The sequence below is a fragment of the Varanus komodoensis genome, unplaced genomic scaffold, assembly GCF_004798865.1.
Source record: "Varanus komodoensis strain SLA01 unplaced genomic scaffold, ASM479886v1 scaffold99, whole genome shotgun sequence".
Taxonomy (NCBI): domain Eukaryota; kingdom Metazoa; phylum Chordata; class Lepidosauria; order Squamata; family Varanidae; genus Varanus; species Varanus komodoensis.
In genome coordinates this window covers 27,517-45,641 of record NW_025336676.1, presented here as the reverse complement: position 1 = coordinate 45,641, position 18,125 = coordinate 27,517, and the positions used below count along the sequence as shown (strand labels likewise).

General features: G+C 51.3%; 1 protein-coding gene across 1 annotated transcript in view; it reads left to right on the top strand.

Moving 5' to 3' along the window:
* Positions 1-7,442, top strand: part of LOC123017598 (ankyrin repeat domain-containing protein 24-like) — a 30,156-nt gene extending 22,714 nt beyond the window's left edge. Inside the window, exons 14-19 of the mRNA XM_044419057.1 lie at positions 33-105; positions 1,001-1,122; positions 2,852-4,402; positions 4,959-5,126; positions 6,466-6,531; positions 7,157-7,442. Of these exons, the coding sequence (XP_044274992.1) occupies positions 33-105; positions 1,001-1,122; positions 2,852-4,402; positions 4,959-5,126; positions 6,466-6,531; positions 7,157-7,234 (2,058 nt within the window). The 3' untranslated portion in view covers positions 7,235-7,442. The remainder of the gene's footprint in view (positions 1-32; positions 106-1,000; positions 1,123-2,851; positions 4,403-4,958; positions 5,127-6,465; positions 6,532-7,156) is intronic.
* Positions 7,443-18,125: the final 10,683 nt, after the last annotated feature.

Here is an 18,125-nt window from a genome sequence, read left to right as displayed (position 1 = left end):
TCCCACCTGACCTTGTCTCTCCCTGCAAGCAGAATGAGAAGGATAATACCAGCTATGACATCGAAACACTGCAGGATGAAGAGGGAGCCCTGCTGGAGTTCCCAGGTAGGTCCCTGCCTGCTCTGCTTGTCTTTGCCAAGCCAGGCCCAGGCGAAGCCTCTGCAAAGCTGGGCAGTCATCATGCCGTGTCCCACATGGGGCAGGGGCACTCTGGAGCTTCTGTGAGTGGGCGCCCAGCAGCACGCAGGCCGGGCGTGGCTCCTTGCCCCCGTGAGGCCCTCTCAGTGGCTGGGATGCCACTTTGAGCCCTTTTCACCTTGTGGTCCCCACTGCCGAGTGAAGGGCGATTCACTTCCATGGCTGGTAAAGAGAGAATAGTTTGGCCACCCTCACACCACAAAGTGTGGCGTAGCGTGGGATCAAGTGGCCGTTTGGTGGCAAGGGAAGCAGGAAAATGCCATCTAAACGTTCACAGGCAGCCTGACGGCGACTGCTGGGGAAGAATCACCCTCCGCAGCGCAGCCTCTCAGTTGCCCACACCACATTGCCCTGCTCCCTGGGAGAGTTGCTCTTTTTTCCTGTACCAAGAGAGGAAGACATCCAGATGCTGTGGAATGCACATCCTCCACTCCCTGCTCCACCCGTCTGGGTGGAGATTCTGGAAACGCCCAGAAGCTGATTTTTGTCTTTGGACAGTCCGGGAATTGGTGTCTCCTGGCCCTGAGGTGGTTCCTTGAAGAGTCCCCATTGCTTGAGCACCTCTCGGTGCGCCTTGGGTTCTCACCCTTCTCGTGATGGTGTTTTCTGCCCTAATGGCAGCGCCTGGGTGATGTGGCATCCTGCCAAGATCTGGAGGGATTTTGGAAAGTCTTCCTCTTGTACCCGGGGAGGACGGAGTTGGGCTGGCCTGGCTGCGTGGGCCACGCCACGCTGACCATGAGACCCCTTTGCTCCCTTTGCTCTTAGCCAGCACCCTCGTTATGTGGCTTCCCTTCTACAGGAGCTGAGCTGCTGCTCTCCAGAAGGAGTCGCAGTGTCTCCACGGAGGAGCTCCTGGACACCCTGCAAGAGCAAGTTCAGTCTCTGACCCAGAAGAACAAAGATCTGACGGAGAAGATCCAGGTAAAGGGGAAGATGGTTTGTGAGCCACCCTGAGGCTTCGGCGAATGGAGCGGCATAGAAGTCCCCTAAATAAATAAATAAAATGGTGGGTGGGGTTGTGGGAGGCTTTCAACCTGCCACTTACTGAGGCTTCTGATCCCGTTTTCTTCTTGAAATTAAGAGTGTGTCCTTTACACATTTCCCCCAAAGGTTTTCTTTCTGTGCCTTTGTATATTGCATGGTCTAACCACAAGGGTGGTGCTATGTTAAAGATGTGATATGGTAGAAATGGGAAAATACATTAGCTTTTCATAGTTTGGAAATAGTTCCTGACCTCCTCCAGCTAAAAAAAACCCCCATGAAAATGGCTGCAAAACATGGGAGAAGCTCCGTTTCACACATGATTCCCCCCATCTTTCCTTCTAGATTTTCCACTAGGGGGTGCTGCAGTATATCAAAATTGCTCAAATTGGCTCCTTCCTTCCTTGGTGTTTATTCTGGCATTCGACTTTGGGTGGTCCCTTGGCCACTTCTGCGCGCCTGGCTCCTTCCTGGACTCTGTCTTGTGGCCTGCTCTGTCACCGGGGTCCTGGGGATGAGCCCTGGTTCCTGCCACCCACGCCCTGGATCCTGGACACCACGTTCCAAGGACTGCTCTTCCTTGAACGCCTCCAAGGCTGTTTCTGGTGTGCCTGTCTCCTTCTTCAGCTGAGGAGCCCAGAAGCAGACACAGTGACGCCTGGGCCAGCCCCATGGGCGGCTCTGGGGAAGTTCAGGCTGCAGCCTGGCATGGATACCCTGTGCCACCAACTGGGCAGCCTCTGCTGCTGATCCTCACTGGGGAAGGACTGCAGCCCAGGAGCATGGCCCCGACTTCCCTGCAGGCAGGCCTAGTTTGGACCTGGCCCTTCTTCAGGCAGGATGAGGAAGGACACCTTGGTTCTGGGCACCACCACCTGAGATAGGTGCAGACAAGCTGCAAAGTGTCTGGAGGAGGGCAACAAGGATGATCCGGGGACTGGAAACGAAGCCCCGTGGGGAGGGATTGAGAGAGCTGGGCATGTTCAGGCTCGAGAAGAGAAGACAGAGGAGATCGGTACCTCAAAGGCTGTCGCACAGAGGGAGGAGAGGATCTCTTCTTGATCACCCCTGAGCGCAGGGCACGGAATGATGGGCTCAGGTTCTGGCTGGAGGTCAGGAAGGACCTCCTGACTGTTAGAGCACTACGAGAGTGGAACCCGTGACCGAGGGAGCCAGTGGGCTCTCCCACCCTGGAAGCATTCGAGCAGTAGCTGTGCAGCCATTGGAGAGGGGTGCTTTAATGTGCTGCTGCATGCCCCCCCCCCCAACCTGCCATGCTCTGATCCTGCAATCCTCCACCATTCCCTAAGTGAGGCGATTTTGTGTGCCTCCTCACGGCCTTGGCAGGTGCTGCTCAAGAGCACTGCCAGCCCCAGGACATCACTTGCGCTTTCCAAGCCATGCTGCTGCTGCTTTTTCAGAATGAGGCAGAGGCGGACTGGACTAGAATAAGAAGTGTGGATAGTGCCATTTTGAAAATATAGAAAGGTGCTGTGGGGGAGCCTGTAAAGTGGCTCATTTTGATCCTGCAAAGAACCCAGAAGAAGGAGGGACTGCTGTCTCCCCCAGAGAACTTTGGCTATGGGGTGGCAGAGGCAATCACCAATAAAGCTGATGGAGGTCAGTGGCTTTCCTTTTTCTCTCCCCATCACCCCTCCATTTTCTGCAGGTCCTGGAGAATTATGAGAAGGACAAAACTGATGTGGAGGCTTCCGGGGACTTTGTCCCCCTCGTCCTGTATGACTCACTCAAGTCAGAGTTTGACAGGCTGAAGGAGCAGCATGCAGAAATGCAGGCAATCTTGAAGGCTCTTGCAGGTGATGGGACTGACGGAGCACCTGGGAAACTCATCCCAGCCACGGCCTCTGAGGAGCTGAAGATCGGATGCGAGGAGCAGCTCGGAGCCCTGAAAGCAGCATGGCAGAAGATCAGCTCCTCCATGGATCAGGGCAGTGGGGACCAAGAGGTGGAGGGCAATTCTGGACCGGGGACGGAAGAAGGAAGTGGTGCAGGCACAGAAGCAAGGGGAGTGGAGGTGGAGGAGCTGGCCAGGGAGCTGCACGTGACCCAGGAGCAGTACCAGGAGGCTCTGGCTGAGGTGCAGCTCCTCCAGGAGCAGATTGAGCTGGGCATCCTCTTGGTGGAGGACAAGGAGGTCGCCAAAGGTGCTGGAAGCGAGCTTGAGGCAGTGAAAACCGCCCTGCGCCAGGCTAGGAAGGACCTCAAGGAGCAAGACCAGAAGGTGAAGGACTTGGAGGGCCGGCTCAGGGCCCAGGAGGAGGCCGCCCTGCAAGGCTGCTCCAGTGAAGAGTGTGAGGAGAGGAAGTCCTCACTGGCCATCTCCTTGCATGAGGCCTGCAGGGAGAAGGAGGCCTTGCTGGGGAGGTGCACTTCCACGGAGGCAGAGATACAGAAGCTGAAGGAGTCTTTGGAGGAGAGAAACCGGGAGACTGAGAAGGCAGAAGGAAGTGCGTCAGAGAGCCGGGGGCTCCAGGAGGAGGCCACTGAGTTGCAGAGGCAGCTGGCGGCCGTGACGGAGCAGCGTGACGAGGCGAAGGCCCAGGTAGAGGTGCTCCGAGAGGGCCGCCGGAAGCTGGAGGAGGAGCTGGCCTCCCAGTATGTCTCCAGGCTGGAGCATGAGGACTGGGTGGGGAAGCTGAGGGCCTCCCTCATGGAAGCGGAGAGCAGCCGGGCTGCGCTGCAGGAGGAGTGCAACTCTGCCCAACGGGAGTTGGCAGAGTTACGGGAGGCTTCTGAGGGCTACCGACGGGAGTCGGTGCCCCTGGCAGAGCACACCCAGGCCAAGGAGGCCCTGGAGGGCACCCTCTGGGAGCTGAAGGCCAAGGCCAAGCTGCTGGAGCAGGACCTGAAGGCCAAGGCCCAGGAGGCATCTGGCCTCCGGGCGGAGCTGGACGGGGTCCGGCAGGGCGCCGTGTCCAAGGAGGCCCACGAGCAGCTGCGGGCCAGCCTGCAGGGTGAGGTGGAGGCCCTGAGCGGGAAGCTGACCGACCTGGGGCGCCAGCACGAGCGCACCTGCACAGAGGTCTTCCGGGTGCAGCGCGAGGCCCTCTTCATGAAGAGCGAGAAGCACGCAGCTGAGGCGCAGCTGGCGGCCGCGGAGAAGCAGCTGCAGAGCCTGCGGGCCGAGTTGGTGCGCGTCCGGGAGCTGCACAGCCACATCGAGGACTCGGCCAAGCTGGTCCAGGAGAAGGACAGGAAGGTGTGGGCGAGGCCCAAGGGCGGGAGGGTGGGGGGAGCCTGGAGGGGCCTCCCTCCGATCCACGGGTCCTGCCAACCGCAGGCTGACTGTTCTCTGCCAGCGTTTCTCTGCACGATCCTGTCTGCTGCGGCCCGGGAGGGCCTGGGAGCATGAAGATGTGGAAGTGGGGAGCCCTGTGCAGCCCAAGGACTAATTCAAGGGGGCTGCACTCCAGGGGTGGGTGGAGCTGCAAGCAGGGGGGGGTGCTTTTCCCCATCTAGATTGGGAATTTACCCCAAAGGTTTAAAGCTGCTGTCTGTTCGGAACCATGGAGGCCAGTGAAGGGAACAGCACCCACCTCAGCGAGGTGCTGAATCCATTTCAGGTGTTAGCCTGAACTTCTAAGGTGCTCTCTTCCCTGCGGAAATGCTGTCCCCCCCCCCTTCCCTTAAATGGTGAAGCCTGGAAGGGATGTACTTCCCCTACGATGACAGTGGAGCTGTGAAGCCCTGCTGCCTGGGGGGCTTTAGTTGGGTCACTGCTTATGGGGCGTCTTCTTTCTGTTCCCACTGGGCAGATCACTGAGCTCTCGAAAGAAGTCTTCAAGCTGAAGGAAGCTCTGAATGACCTTTCCGAGCTCTCTGGCGAGGCCTCCCCCAAAGCTGCCTCCCCGCAGAAAGCCGGGAGTGGCCAGGAGGCAGTGGCCCTTCGGGGCACAATCCAAGACCTGGAACAACGGCTGGCCGTGCGTACGGGGCAAGTGGGGAGGGACGGGGCTGGGGGAGTGACGGCCGAGGACCACCAGGAAGCCCACTGCGGGGCTGTGATCCCCGGGACACCCCCTGACATTTCCCACCTGCGGGTGCTGGCTTCTCCACTTTCAAGCCTTTCCCCAATCCTGAAATTGGGAAATGCCTCTGCTAAGTTTCCCTTGCTGGCAGGAAGTGTTTCAAGCTGCAGTGCATTGGCACTCAAGGGCCGCCTGTTTTCTGTCGGTTCCACTCACCCCCAGAAAGCAGACCCAGAAGGGGTTTGGGGTTCAGGTGGGCTCAAAGCATCATGGAAAGAAAGACATCCATTGGTCCCCCCTGAATCTGGTGAAATCCAGGCACTGTGTCATTGCAGAGCAATCTTTGGTGCCATCAGAAAGTAGCACAATGCACAGACCAAATCCCTGCAAATGTCGTCATCGCAGACTGTGTGCATACGGCTGCCCAAAGACTTTGCAATTAATCTTGGAGTTCTAGATTAATTTCTCATTCCTGAGTCAATGTTCACTTCAGTAATCTGGTTTTCTTGGAGTAATTATAAAGCAAGCTAACAGAGTTCGCCCTTGGTACTAAAATGTTTTCCTGTGGGCTGAGCTGAAACTTCCCAAAACAAATATTGTCAGTGTCAAAACAGAACCTGAGTTAGTCAAAACTTCCCCTCCTCTAATTCCTAGCTTTGAGGGCTCTGTTGGACATATGTTCCCTGCCCTTCCAGCCTTCAAGAAATCTGCTACTAGCATGACAATAACCAATTCAGATTGAGGGCAGTATTGACAAACTTGTGTACCCAGCTTGACTCCTGCCCCAGGGAAAATCACCCTGAAAGGGCCTCATTCTTCTGCATATACCTGCAATGCATCTCAGCAGAGTCTAGTGTTAATCTCCAGCACCCTCTTCTTCCTTCTGCAATGCACCCAAGGCAAACAGATCATTTTTTAGACATTTGAATATCTGGCATGTGGATCATGTGGGTTGTTACAGATAGGAAGTCTGCCAGCTGCAACAGTGGTTGGAATTTTTCCAGCCTCTGGTCCAAAGGGGAGAAAGGCTCTCCCCATCTTTGCAGCTCCAACATGGAGCCAAGGAAGCGTGGAGGATAATTTCTGTTCAGAGCAAAGGTGGATGCCTGACCCACGAGCTCAGTTTGTGCTAGGGCAGGTGCAGCAGGGGGTGGACCCCAAGCCCCTGATGCCTGGGGAAAATCTCTTTATGCCCCGTGTACTTTATCGGCTGGGCAGAACTTAGATGCTGAACAGACAAAGCCAGAAAATCTCGGAACTCTTCTTTCAGTGGCTGGTTTCCCTTTGGTTGCAGGAAGCTGAGCGACGCCACAGCAATATCGTCTCTCTCTACAGGGGACACCTTCTCTACGCAATCCAGGTGGGCCAGCATGGGTCTGGGGGGGTAGGGAGGGGGAGGCTGAGGTGCAGATGGGCATCTGGGGTGCCTGTAGAGGACACTCCCACAGGAACTTCCCCTGCATGAGTTCGCTTTGGAAAATGCTCCTTCCAGGACTTCCAAGGGGTTTGTGTGAACGAGCTTTCTGGGGACACTAACAGCTGTGGAGTGGGTGCAAACAGGTGTGTCTTGGAGGATGTGTGTGTGTCAGCATGCATGTGGCTTGCACTTCCACTTGGGCTTTTACAGGCTTCTTCTCTGTAAGATCCCAGCCAACTGCCAGGATGATATCCCTCTTTCCCACTTTCTTCTTGTTTCCTGATGCCATTTTTATCTGCCCTGCTGTCCCCACCAACTTCCCAGTACCTGTCCAAATGCAGCTTTCACTGGGGGATCAGTCAGTCCACTCACCTAGGCGGGAGGGAGGGAGGGGGGCAGGCCTGGCATGAGGCTTCCAGGGGACTGGAAGGTTGTGAGAAAAGGGAATTGTGGTTAGTTGGAAAATATTTAGAAAAGTTGGAATTATGTGGTGGAAAGTGAGACTCCAAATGATCCAGGTGCCAATTAGTCCTCATCTCACAGGCCTGGTTTACTTTGTTTTTGCCAGGGTCGCATGGATGAAGACATCCAAAAAATCCTGTTCCAGATTTTGAAGATGCAAAAACTCCAGGAACAAGGGAGATGAAGCTGAGCAAGGAGGATCATGGAGTCTGGCCTGGGGCTGGGGAGGTGGAGCCTTCCTTGCTGGACATTTATATAGAACTTAGAGTCACCTCCCTTCCCTCACACAACCTTCCATCCCTTCGTGTGGCACTCAGGTTCTGTTCTAGGCAAGAGCTTCTTTAATTTCAAATTTCTGTTGTCCTTCTATCCCAGGGCAAGTGTGGGCCAGAAATGGGATGGCCAACATCCTGCCCCTGCCCCCTGCCCAAGTGTGCTGAGTTTTTGAATAGCTTCACAATAGATGGAAGTCTGTTACTCACTGCTGTTTGCTGCTGTTATGTTTCCATTCCTGGTGAAACTGCACCTTTTGAATTTCTGCCTGCACAGCAGTGTTAAAAGCACAAGGGGGGGTGACTGATGGGGAGGAGTGAAGGTGAGGGAGAGGAGCAGCCAAGGTGAGTTGAGTCCTTGATCACCTGATATGATGGGTCACAACCAGTTCCTGCCAGTTGGTCTCTTGGAGCCCTGCCAACCTCACCCTCAATAGGATGCTTGTGAGGATAAGCGAGGCACTTATGTTGCTGTGAGCTCCTTTCAGGAAACCGGAAATGAAAATGCACGCAACAATCTATTTTTTCCCAGGTGGGAGAGCAGAGAGGTGATGAGCAGGTTCTTGGTTCACACCCAGCTACTCTCAGTCATGCCCATGCGCCTCATTCCTTCTCAACACAGCATGCCCATGAGACTGAAAACCAGAAGCTTCATTAAAACAAGGAAGGTTCACAGCTGGGCCAATACACTGAAGAACTCAGCACTGAATTCATCGTGACTTCTGAGCAGACACACCTGTGGTTATTGCTGATGATGATGATGACCATTGATTAGATTTATATCCTGCCCCATTAGGTAGAAAGGTTCTGTTATACACACCAGTTGTACTGGAAACAAGATTGGCACATAGCATCTCGTCTTCCAACAAACCCAAATAAGTTATGATTTATGCCAAAGGATTGTTTTAAATGGCAAAAATATTGATGTGCAAAATAAGGGAATGTGTGCACATCTACTTCGTTTCCGCCTCTATTTAGTTTACAGAATTTAGTTTTTCTGGAGACATCATTCTGTTCTTTAACTTTCTTTTGTATGGTAGAATACTCACAGCCCTGGGAAGTGACTGTGGGGCTGGATATGAAGATAGGAAGTTAAACAGAACTGGAGTGGTTGGAATGGAGGTGAAGTTTCAGGGCAGGGCTGGGAAGAAGCCATGGGCCCTTCTCTGGCAGGCTGGCTTGTGTCCATCAGTTTCTGTGATATCTTCAAGGACACTGCTTTACACGAGCTTTTGCCTGGGCCTGCAAGCTGCTAGACTTGTTGAGGAATCTGGGGAGAAAATTCAGAGCATTTCTCAGCTTGGCCTCCTTATTCTGTTTCATCAGCCTTGGTGGCAAGTTGATCTGATATGTGTTGTATCAGCAGATGGGCTGCAAATTGCCATACAATGCTGTGCACAATTTTGGCCTTACTCTCTGGTTGTTGTGTTTGCTCTTCTGTCTTCCAAACTAGCCTGATATGGAAAAATCAGGCAGGCCCTGTGTGTCTTCCAGTGGCAACCTCACCCATTCAAAGCCTCAGAAACAGCTGCAGTGAAAGGCAGTAGACTTGTTCCGACATCAAGGAGCAAGCCTTGGGTTGGGGTCCACCTGCATTTGGAATGGAAATGCTGTGTGTGTGTGTGTTCGTTCATATCTGCTCCATGGCTCGTGGCTCATGGCTCATGGCTCGTGACTGGGGTGGGGGGGGGGGGGGGTGGGGCAGGTTCATGTACAAGAGACAAAGTGGGGGTGCATAAAATCCATCTTCCTCTCAATGGTCTTTCCTCATGATCACAGCAATAAAGCGTCTGCACTCACCCATGTCTTGGTTGCTTGTTCTGCTCTTTTTAAAAAAGGAAGCCAGGTGCTTGCAGCTCTTTTCCCCTTTTCTTCCTTGATGGGGCTGCTCGGGCTTTGCTTGGCGGTGCAAGACAGACAGCGCACCAGGTATGGCTCTTCCAGCAGAGGGCGCGCCCCACAGCTGTGTGCCAGAGAGAAAGTGGCATCTGGTGGGGCATTTCTCCCAGCTGAACAGATGTGGAAGGCCGTGGGGGTTATGGGTGGACGTCTGGCATTGGGAATGTGTCTCATGGTTAACCTCCAGAGTGGTAGGACGTCTTGGTTAACCACGGAATTCGCCTTGGCAGGGCATCCTCTCAGCCACCCAACTGGACAGCTTTCAAAGGGGATTAGGCAGGCTGGCAGTGGCTAATGGCCATGGGCTATCTCCATGGTCAGAAATGAAAGGTCTGTGCATGCTTATTGCTGGGGAACATGGGTGAGAGGGTACCATTGCACGCCTGCCCTGCTTGTGCTTGGGGCAGGTTGGCTGCAGTGCAAACCGGATGCTGGAGCAGATGGACTCAGCACTAGGGCTCTGCTGCTGTTCTCACAAAATGCGAGCCACAACCTTGTAATGCACCACCAAGTCATCTCTGACTTGTAGTGACAGCATGAATTGAGGGCCCCCACATAGTCCGTGTTTGCCAGCCCTGCTCAGCTCTTCTCCACTCAAGGCTGCAGCTTCCTTGATGGAGTCAATCCATCTCATAGTTGGTCATCCTGTTGCCCTTGACTCTCCTTCAACTTCCCCCAGCACGATCATCTTCTCCAGTGGGTCTTTCTCTCTCTCAGTGTGCCCAAACTATGACAGCCTTAGTTTTACCATTTTTGCTTCTGAGCAACAACCTTGCTACACTGTATTGAAAGTCTAACATAACGTATTAGGTTGGTCAACTTTAGATAAACCTGGGAGATAATTGTGTATGGTTTGCTTTTGGGTAAAGAACTCATCAGTTCACACTCCCTGAATCAATCAGCAAACTGGGAAGGAGCTGTCCTTTAATTCAAGAAATATACATGTTAAAGGGGAAGTGTGTTCCATTTATCTTCTTATGTTTATCTTATGAATTCTTCTCTTTAATCTGGACAGCTTTCAAAGGGGATTAGTGAAATTCCTTGGGATAAAGGTACATGTATGGATGGCTACAGGCTACTCTCAGTGTCAGACGTCAAACAACAGTGATGAGGCAGCGCAAGTAGAAGTGAGCAGTTGCTTGGGGGATACTGTGGAACCCTTGAACTGATCCAGGAGAGCAGTTCCTATGTTCTTTTTGCATTTTGTTTTAGGCCGGCGGGAACCATCCCCTTTTCAAGAGCTGTAATTGCATCTGGGCCAAAAATGATCTCCTCCAAAGAGGAAGCTACCACTGCAGGCTTGGAAGAACTTTCCAAGGTTGCTGAAGGGACTCTGCCTTTTTCGATGCATGGCTAGACAATACCTGCTCTGCCCTAAATAAACACACATATGGAATGAATAGGAAAAATAAAAATGTGTAAAGGATCCGATTTTAACCTAGCAATGAGATCCACAGTGGAAGCCACAAAATCTTCTTGTAGAAAAGTCCTCAGCAGAGGAAAGCATTCGTGTCAATGTTATCACCACACAGAAAATCAACAGAACTAATTTATATAATGGCTGCAACAAAACTGGATCAAGGCAGAAGCAACAGCTGCTCCCACATTCAAGAAACAAGGTGGTTGCTTGTCCTGTCACTGCAAAGGCATCTGGGGAGACTGCATTTTGACCGGCTGGTAACCCCCCCCCCCCCGGATTGGCCTGCTCTCAAACAGAATTTCCTATTGATTTTCAGCCATGAATATCTAGCCATGGGACAAAGCTATACAAATCTGTACTCGGCCTGAACATGCATGGTGTTTGAACTTCTTCCACAGATTATTGTGTACTGTTTTTGCCAGAAGCCTTTGAGTGACAGAAGACACTCAGTTGGGTCATGAAATGGATTCATAATTGGAAGGACAGTCTGTACCAGGTGATGGAGCCCTAGCTGAAACAGCATTCAGGGTTGTGTGTGCTTCTGGAGCACAGGGAGTTACCTGTAGGAGGCCAGGAGGTCAGAGTTCCCTCAGATTTGATGCAAAATGTGCCCTCTGCCAGCTCAGGTTTGAGACTGCTCATCCCTAAGCTATAAACTCTTGGTCTGTGAGCTGGAACACCTGTTGCAGTTGACAAGAAAGGGGCAAACATTGGTAATCAATTAAGGACATTTCAGAGCAAATCCTGTGGACTCTAGAGAACGTCAGAAGGGTCCATGATGTTCTTTGGATTGTCAGACTTCTGGATTGGGATCCTTGCAGCACTGTGTCTGGCACTGAAAGAACAGCAATGGCAGCTTCTTAAGTCAGTAGGAGCATCCTGTGAAAATGGGTGGAGGGTGGTGAGATCCCAGGGATCTGAGATCTCAGGAATGTTGGTGGTGGTGCAGCCTCTTTGGACATCTGGTTGGCTATTTGGCTGTCTTGCTAGACAGGAGAGCAGCAAGGTGGAAACATAAAGCGGGTGTGAATAGTTTGGAGATAATCAGCAGACACATAAGAAGGGGAGTCCTTGGAAAAATAGAGTTTTCTGTAAACTAACAAACAGAACAAAGAATAATAGGGGAATGAATTTATTTTGTATCCAGACATCATGTTTGCGAAAGAGTCCTTGCTTCTGTCAAGGACAAGACATTTTCTATGTCTATTTCTTATCTGCTCGAGATTCACACGGGCTTGCCATGTTCTTACTCCCTGCACATTTGCAACTTTCATGGCGGCTAGAACCAGTTTCCACTGTCCTTTTGATTACTGTATTCAAATGTGTACACCACAGGGTTGCCTTTTGGGTAATTGGAAAAGGTTCAAAAGGAGATTCCATCTCAAAGAAAAAAAACTAAACATCTACTGTTATTCTACTTGGCTCCAGCATCAATTGGATGGTGGGGCAGAGTGGCCACCTGGAGGGTCTACCAATTTTCAGACTCTCCAACAGTTGCAACTTTCAACATACCGGTGAACAGCTCAGGCTCCTGCGCAAGTGTTTGTTACATTGACAGTCTGAACTTGCTGGAGAAGTGCAGACTGGTCCCCACTGGGGAGGACAGAGAAGAGAAAAGAAGAGGGAGAGTAGAACTCACTCTCTCCTCTCAAAAAGCCAGCAGTGCAGCGCAGCGTGGGTATGGGCTTTGGGTTGGGGGGAACTCTGGGGATTCTGCCACCATGCCTGGGGGCAGTGATAGCTTTCATGGCCAGGAGGGCATGAATGGGTGGTTGAATCCTAGCCAAATGGCTGCAGTTTGGAATCACCAGCCCTTCAGTTCTTCAAACTGGCTACCTTTAGGATCCAGGAAAAAAAAGGAGGGGTTTCTCAAGCTAGCAAGTTACTCCCTCACTCTGAGAGACAGCTCAGCTTGCCATGAGGACTCTGTCCATTGGTGCTTCGATTAGTTACTCTTGAGAAAGCCACAGACCAGCCAGCCTCATTGCTTGAGGTGGTCAAGGGGCTTGGGATTTGGTGTTTAAACTCTCAGTTTGTAATCAGCACTGTTATCTGCTTTCCTCTTCCTCTTTGTAAGTGTGCTTGTCTGTGCATGTGCTCTTTTAAAATTCCTCCACTTCTTTCTGTTTCTTTTGTTCAATCAAGTTTTGTTCCCCAAGCACTTGGGTGCCTGTGCACTCAGCATTGTGTAAAACTCCCTGAGAATGTTGAGGGGGTGAGGTGCACTTTTTGGAAACAGCTAAGAAGATGCATAGTTAAAAAGCAGATGTACCAAAAGACAGCCTGCAAATGGATCTGATGGCAGTGGCGATGAAGGCAGCACTGCAGCACGAATGGGGAAAGGCAGGGAGCGACAGAAGGTCCAAGCACCACCAGCCAAGATTGGAGTTTCATAGGTAAGGAAGGAATAATTGTGTTCCATGTCACCCTACAACCCTGGGAGAGAATGAGGGTGGGACATGAGGACATGGATTTCTTGGTGAACACTAGGGCAGTCTGCTCAGTTGTGACTGTCCCAGTTGGTGGGGGGGACACAGCAGGGATCCTTGATGACGGGGGCACAGGGCAGTGGGGCCCATGCAGTGCTTCCTATGGAACCAATTCTTTTTGCCTTCAAATGAGAATGCCAGGATGGGACAAAGAGCCAGCTGTGTTGAATCACCCTCTCCCAGGGGAGAATTCACCCATCTTTCTCTCTAGCGCTGTCTAAGGACTTGTCTGAATGGACTAGAGACTCTAATGGTGTTTTTACTGCAGTATGTGAACAATCTTTTAATTGCCACTGAGGCCACAGACGAGTGCACATCTGCTGGATTTCATTGGGTCACTGAGGAGAAGATGCAAACCTCACAAGAACAGGTGCAGTATTTGGGGTTTCTGACTTTCAGGAGGTGGGGGGAGGGAAATACCAGCTGCCTCAGGAGAGGAAGGAGGCGGTTTGTCAAACTCCCCCAAAGCTGTAGATGCAGGCTTGGAAAACTGGCAGTTAGTGCTTTCTTGGGGCACACATGGCTGTTCCTCAGCACCAGGGCAACTCCTGCCATGCGAAGTGGGGGGGGGCTGGGGCTGGTCCTCTCCAGCACCAGTCCTGGCAGGCACCTCTCTCCACCCTTCTGTGACGCTGGCTAACTGGCTGGCATCGCTCCTTCTCTGAGGCCAGGGCAGCCATGCTGTCTGCCCGGCTGTGCCTGGCTAACTGCCTGCCTGCAGTGTGTGAAGCTGTGGCCACTGGCTGGTTGCTGCCTGCGGCTTGCAATGGCACAGGGGAAGGTGGGGCTGCCGGTTTTCATCAGCCAACTCTGGACTGCCTGGAGATCATTGATGCAGTGGACGGACCATGCCTAGATGCACCTCACTACACAGCAGTGAGATCTGAGGGAGTGCCTATGTGGGGACACTACACCAGGCTGAGGAAAGTTCCAAAACCACAAGGAGACCAAAGGACCGTGGAACCTATGGAGGACCTGAAGTTCCTGCTCACACACCAACCCTGCAAGGGAGGACCAGTGGTGTAACAGACCAGGACGAGAAGAAGCTGACATCAGGGTCAGCCAAGGGCCTGCAACTGGAGGGGGCAAGGGAGAAGAGCCCTGAAGAAAAGCAGCCTATCGGGGACCAGGATCGGGTCCCAGCTTGAAAACTGAAAACAAAGAGACTTGCATTTGCCTAACGCTAAGTAGCCTAGATAATAATGCTGAAGGAAAGAGGGGGAGTTTCTTGGAATCGCTACTCTGGCTATCTCTGTTTATTTCTGTTAATTTTGTTACTCCCTTCTACACCAGATGTCCTTGTGGAAAGAAAACAGTGGACTACCTCATTCCTAAGTTTTCAGTTTGAGAGTACTGGCTCAGTGTGCAATAGAATGCTTCTGTTTCAGTAGTGCTGGTGAAAACCCACATGAATTTCTTACACCTGGAAATGTCACATGTCTAGATCCTAACCAAAGACCAGGTAACACTGACATGCAAATTGCAGAAGGGCGGGCACTGCCATCCCAGATCAGCCAAAGGAGAGTAATAAGGAAGAATTCGTATTTGGCTTGAAAAGGATTGCACAGGTCCCTGGGAAAAACAAGCTCCATGTGAGGCCACTACAGGCAAGAGCCACTGAGGCACAGTGGTCTAGTTTGGTGGCGGTGGACTGGCAACATCTCTACAGCACCCAAGAGAGCAACAGGCAATTGGCACAAGCTGGAATAGGCCCCTGTGTGTGAGGGAGAGTTTGGTGCGGTGGCCAGCAGGTAGCTTAGTCTTTGCAAAGCTGGAAAGGTCCTGCCTGCAGCTGGATGGGCAACTACATGTGGATGCTGCCTGCTATGCATTATTCACACAAATGGGGCTGGTAAGTACAGCCTGGAATGCAAACTCTGAGTGCAAGTGAACTTGGTGCTGCCAAAAGATGGAAGTCAGCAAATATGCCTAGCTCAATGGCCCACATTGGAAATAATTGGCAAATACAAAACTCCACAGAGAAATCCTCTACAGAGGATCTCTGGACTCAGCTTCACAACACAGGTATGCCTTCCAAACATGGAAACCACCTCGGGATCCATTGGGTTAGTAGCCAGAAGGCTTTCATGGCTTTCCCTACAGAAGGATAGGGCACTGGATACCTTGTCCCCAACCTCCGAATTACTGCAGAATTTTTTTTAAACATTTTTTATGCCGTCCCCATAGCAACAAAGCCTCGTGGCAGCTCACAATAAGCCTCGGGGCGGCTCACAATAAGAATTCCCCAGGGGCGCTTGCCCAAACTACAGAGAGGTAGTTCAGACATTGGTGGAAGACATTGCCAAAGCGGGGTAGCCTATTTCTTTCTCTGTGCCATCCTTCCGCCAGTTGGGGGTTTCTCAAATCACCATGACATTCGAGTGCAGCCTCTGCATTCTCTGTGTTTCTAGTGAAACAGCTGATGCCATTTCAGACATACAACAAAGTTAGCTCAACTTCAGCAACTTGCCATATAAAGTTGCTAGACACTGCATTGTTAGCAAGCCAGGACAGGGTTTGCAACACTTGTAGAAGACAAAACTGTTTGTTTAAAGCATCTCATTCAAAAGCTCAATGCTTTACAACCTGCTATCAGTTTCATTCTGGTAAAAGTGAATTGGAAGGATTGTTGTTTCTGTTCTCCAACTGAGGCTGGCTACAAAAACTTGAAACTTTGTATTTGCTTTTTTATGCTTTTCCTCCTTATTTTGCTTGCTGTTGCTGACAGTGTCTGTCAACAATTATTTATTCTAATATTTCTCAGACTTGCACATGGTAGACATGTCATGAGTGGGCCAGCTGGGGCCAGGGGTCAGACTGGATAATCCAGGAGGCCCCTTCTTACTCATTCTGTTTCTATGCTTCCATGTTTTTCTGTTCAAATGGCCCTCACCTGCACCAGCAGTCTGCACCTTCAAGGCAAAGCTGCAAAGGCTTAGAAACTATTTCCCTAATCAAGAAGAATCTGTCTTTTAATAAGAAGATTCCTTTGAGGGGGGAAACTGTTACCAATTGCAGCACCCCAAAACACCGCAAAAGTAATTGGCCAGAGAAAGGCCTCAAAAGTAGTTGGCCAGAGGAAGGCCACATAGTAAAAGCACCACAGTTATACTATCCCAGAAGGGAGGGCAGATAAGAACAAAGTGAACTTTGTGTAACCCACAGCTAACATGCTAGCCTGCCCTCGAATACAGTAATCAAAGGGGCAGTGAAAACTGGTTCTAGCTGCCATGAAAGTTGCAAATGTGCAGGGAGTAAGAACATGACAAGCCTGTGTGAATCTCGAGCAGATAAGAAATAGACATGGGAAATGTCTGGTCCTTGACAGAAGAAAGGACTCTTTCTCCAGCACGGGAGGGGGTGCATACATTGATGTATCAATGCATTAGATGTGTATTAGCTGACCTAATTGGTTACCTAGGGTATAAAACGCATGTACTGGGGTGCAACTTTGGAGACACTGCTATGTCCCCTTTTGTCTCCCTTCTTTCTGTAGTGCACTAGAATAAAGCTGGTTTTGGCTCTAAGTCTCGTCTCAGACTCTGTTTGGCTCGGGTCTGGGGTCCACCTGGGTTTGCCCCAGCTGTGTTAGCTGTGGGTTACACAAAGTTCTTTTTGTTCTTATCTGACCTCCCTTCTGGGACAGTATAATTGTGGTGTTTTTACTATGTGGCCTTCCTCTGGCCAACTACTTTTGGGGCCTTTCTCTGGCTGATTACTTTTGCGGTGTTTTGGGATGCTGCAATTGGCAACGGTTCTATACCTCCTGCCAGAAGCCAGAAACCCTGATACAAGTTCAATGCACCAACACAGCAATGAGTCCTCCCCTTGGGCACGTTACAAAAAGAATCAGTTTCTCTACTGATTTCTATCAAACTTGGGACTCTTTCTATAATTGGCTGGAGAAATGGGACCTGGCGTAAACTTAGAGATGTTTTTTAAACTATTATGAATTGATTTGAAATTTGACTTTAGAATGTTAAAAAATATGTAATAGGAGGGTGACCCAGTAAATCCAATGTTTGTTATGTTTGATGTTTTCTAGTGTGAGCTTAAAATGTTAATAAAATATATATATAAAAGAATCGTTTCTTTTCCCGGTGACTTTCTTCTCCTCATGCCCGCCCATTATCTCTTGGCTATTCATACCGTTCTGAGGTTTTCGCATTAGCTGCAATTCATAATACATTTTATTACTTTATTCAGATTCAAAACCAGGTAGGTGCATCGGTCCTCTCACTGGACCCTCAGCTGGGATTCTGCTCACTTTTCCCCAACAGTCCATCTAGAGTTCATTTCACCAATGCCTCCTTCCCGCTCTGAGGGAACAAGGAATCCAACATGGCTGTGGTGATTCCACTACTCTATACCATACCGGGGTGCTCACACTAGTGTTAACTTGGGTGTCATCAGTGAGTCTGAGAGTCAATGGCAACTATTTTATTGACTCATTCTTTTTCTAGCTGGACTTTTCTTCCTGCAACGTTCCCCGGGTGCTTCCAAAGTCCTCCTCTCCTCTGTATCTTATCCTCACAACAGCCCTGTGAGGCAGGGCAGGCTGAGAGCCGGCGACAGGCCCGAAGACTCCCAGGGACTTTGTGCTGGTGCCTGTGCTCTGCTGTTCGCACGCTTCAGGCAGCCTCTGAGTAGCCACGCTCTCTCTGGGCAGCACAGAGGCCTAGCCCGGTGGCCATGCCTGGCACCTGGCAGTGTGTCGGTTGCCACGGTTACAGTGGCTGGCACAAGGAGGCGGGAGAAGGAGGGGGCAGCTCCTACTTGGTTCCCTTTTTGGAGTGGCAGCTGGGCCGGCAGAGCTGATTGGTTGTTGGGGGTTCTGGGGCTGTGTGATTGGCCAGAAGTTCTCCTGAAGGGGCTGGGAGAGGCCTGTGGCCGAGGGCTGGGGTGCTGTGGCCACAAGGAGAGTGCTGAGAGCTGGAGAGGAGGAAGGTGGTCTCTCCGTGTCATGTATTTCCATTATGCCAGACCTGGGCTTGT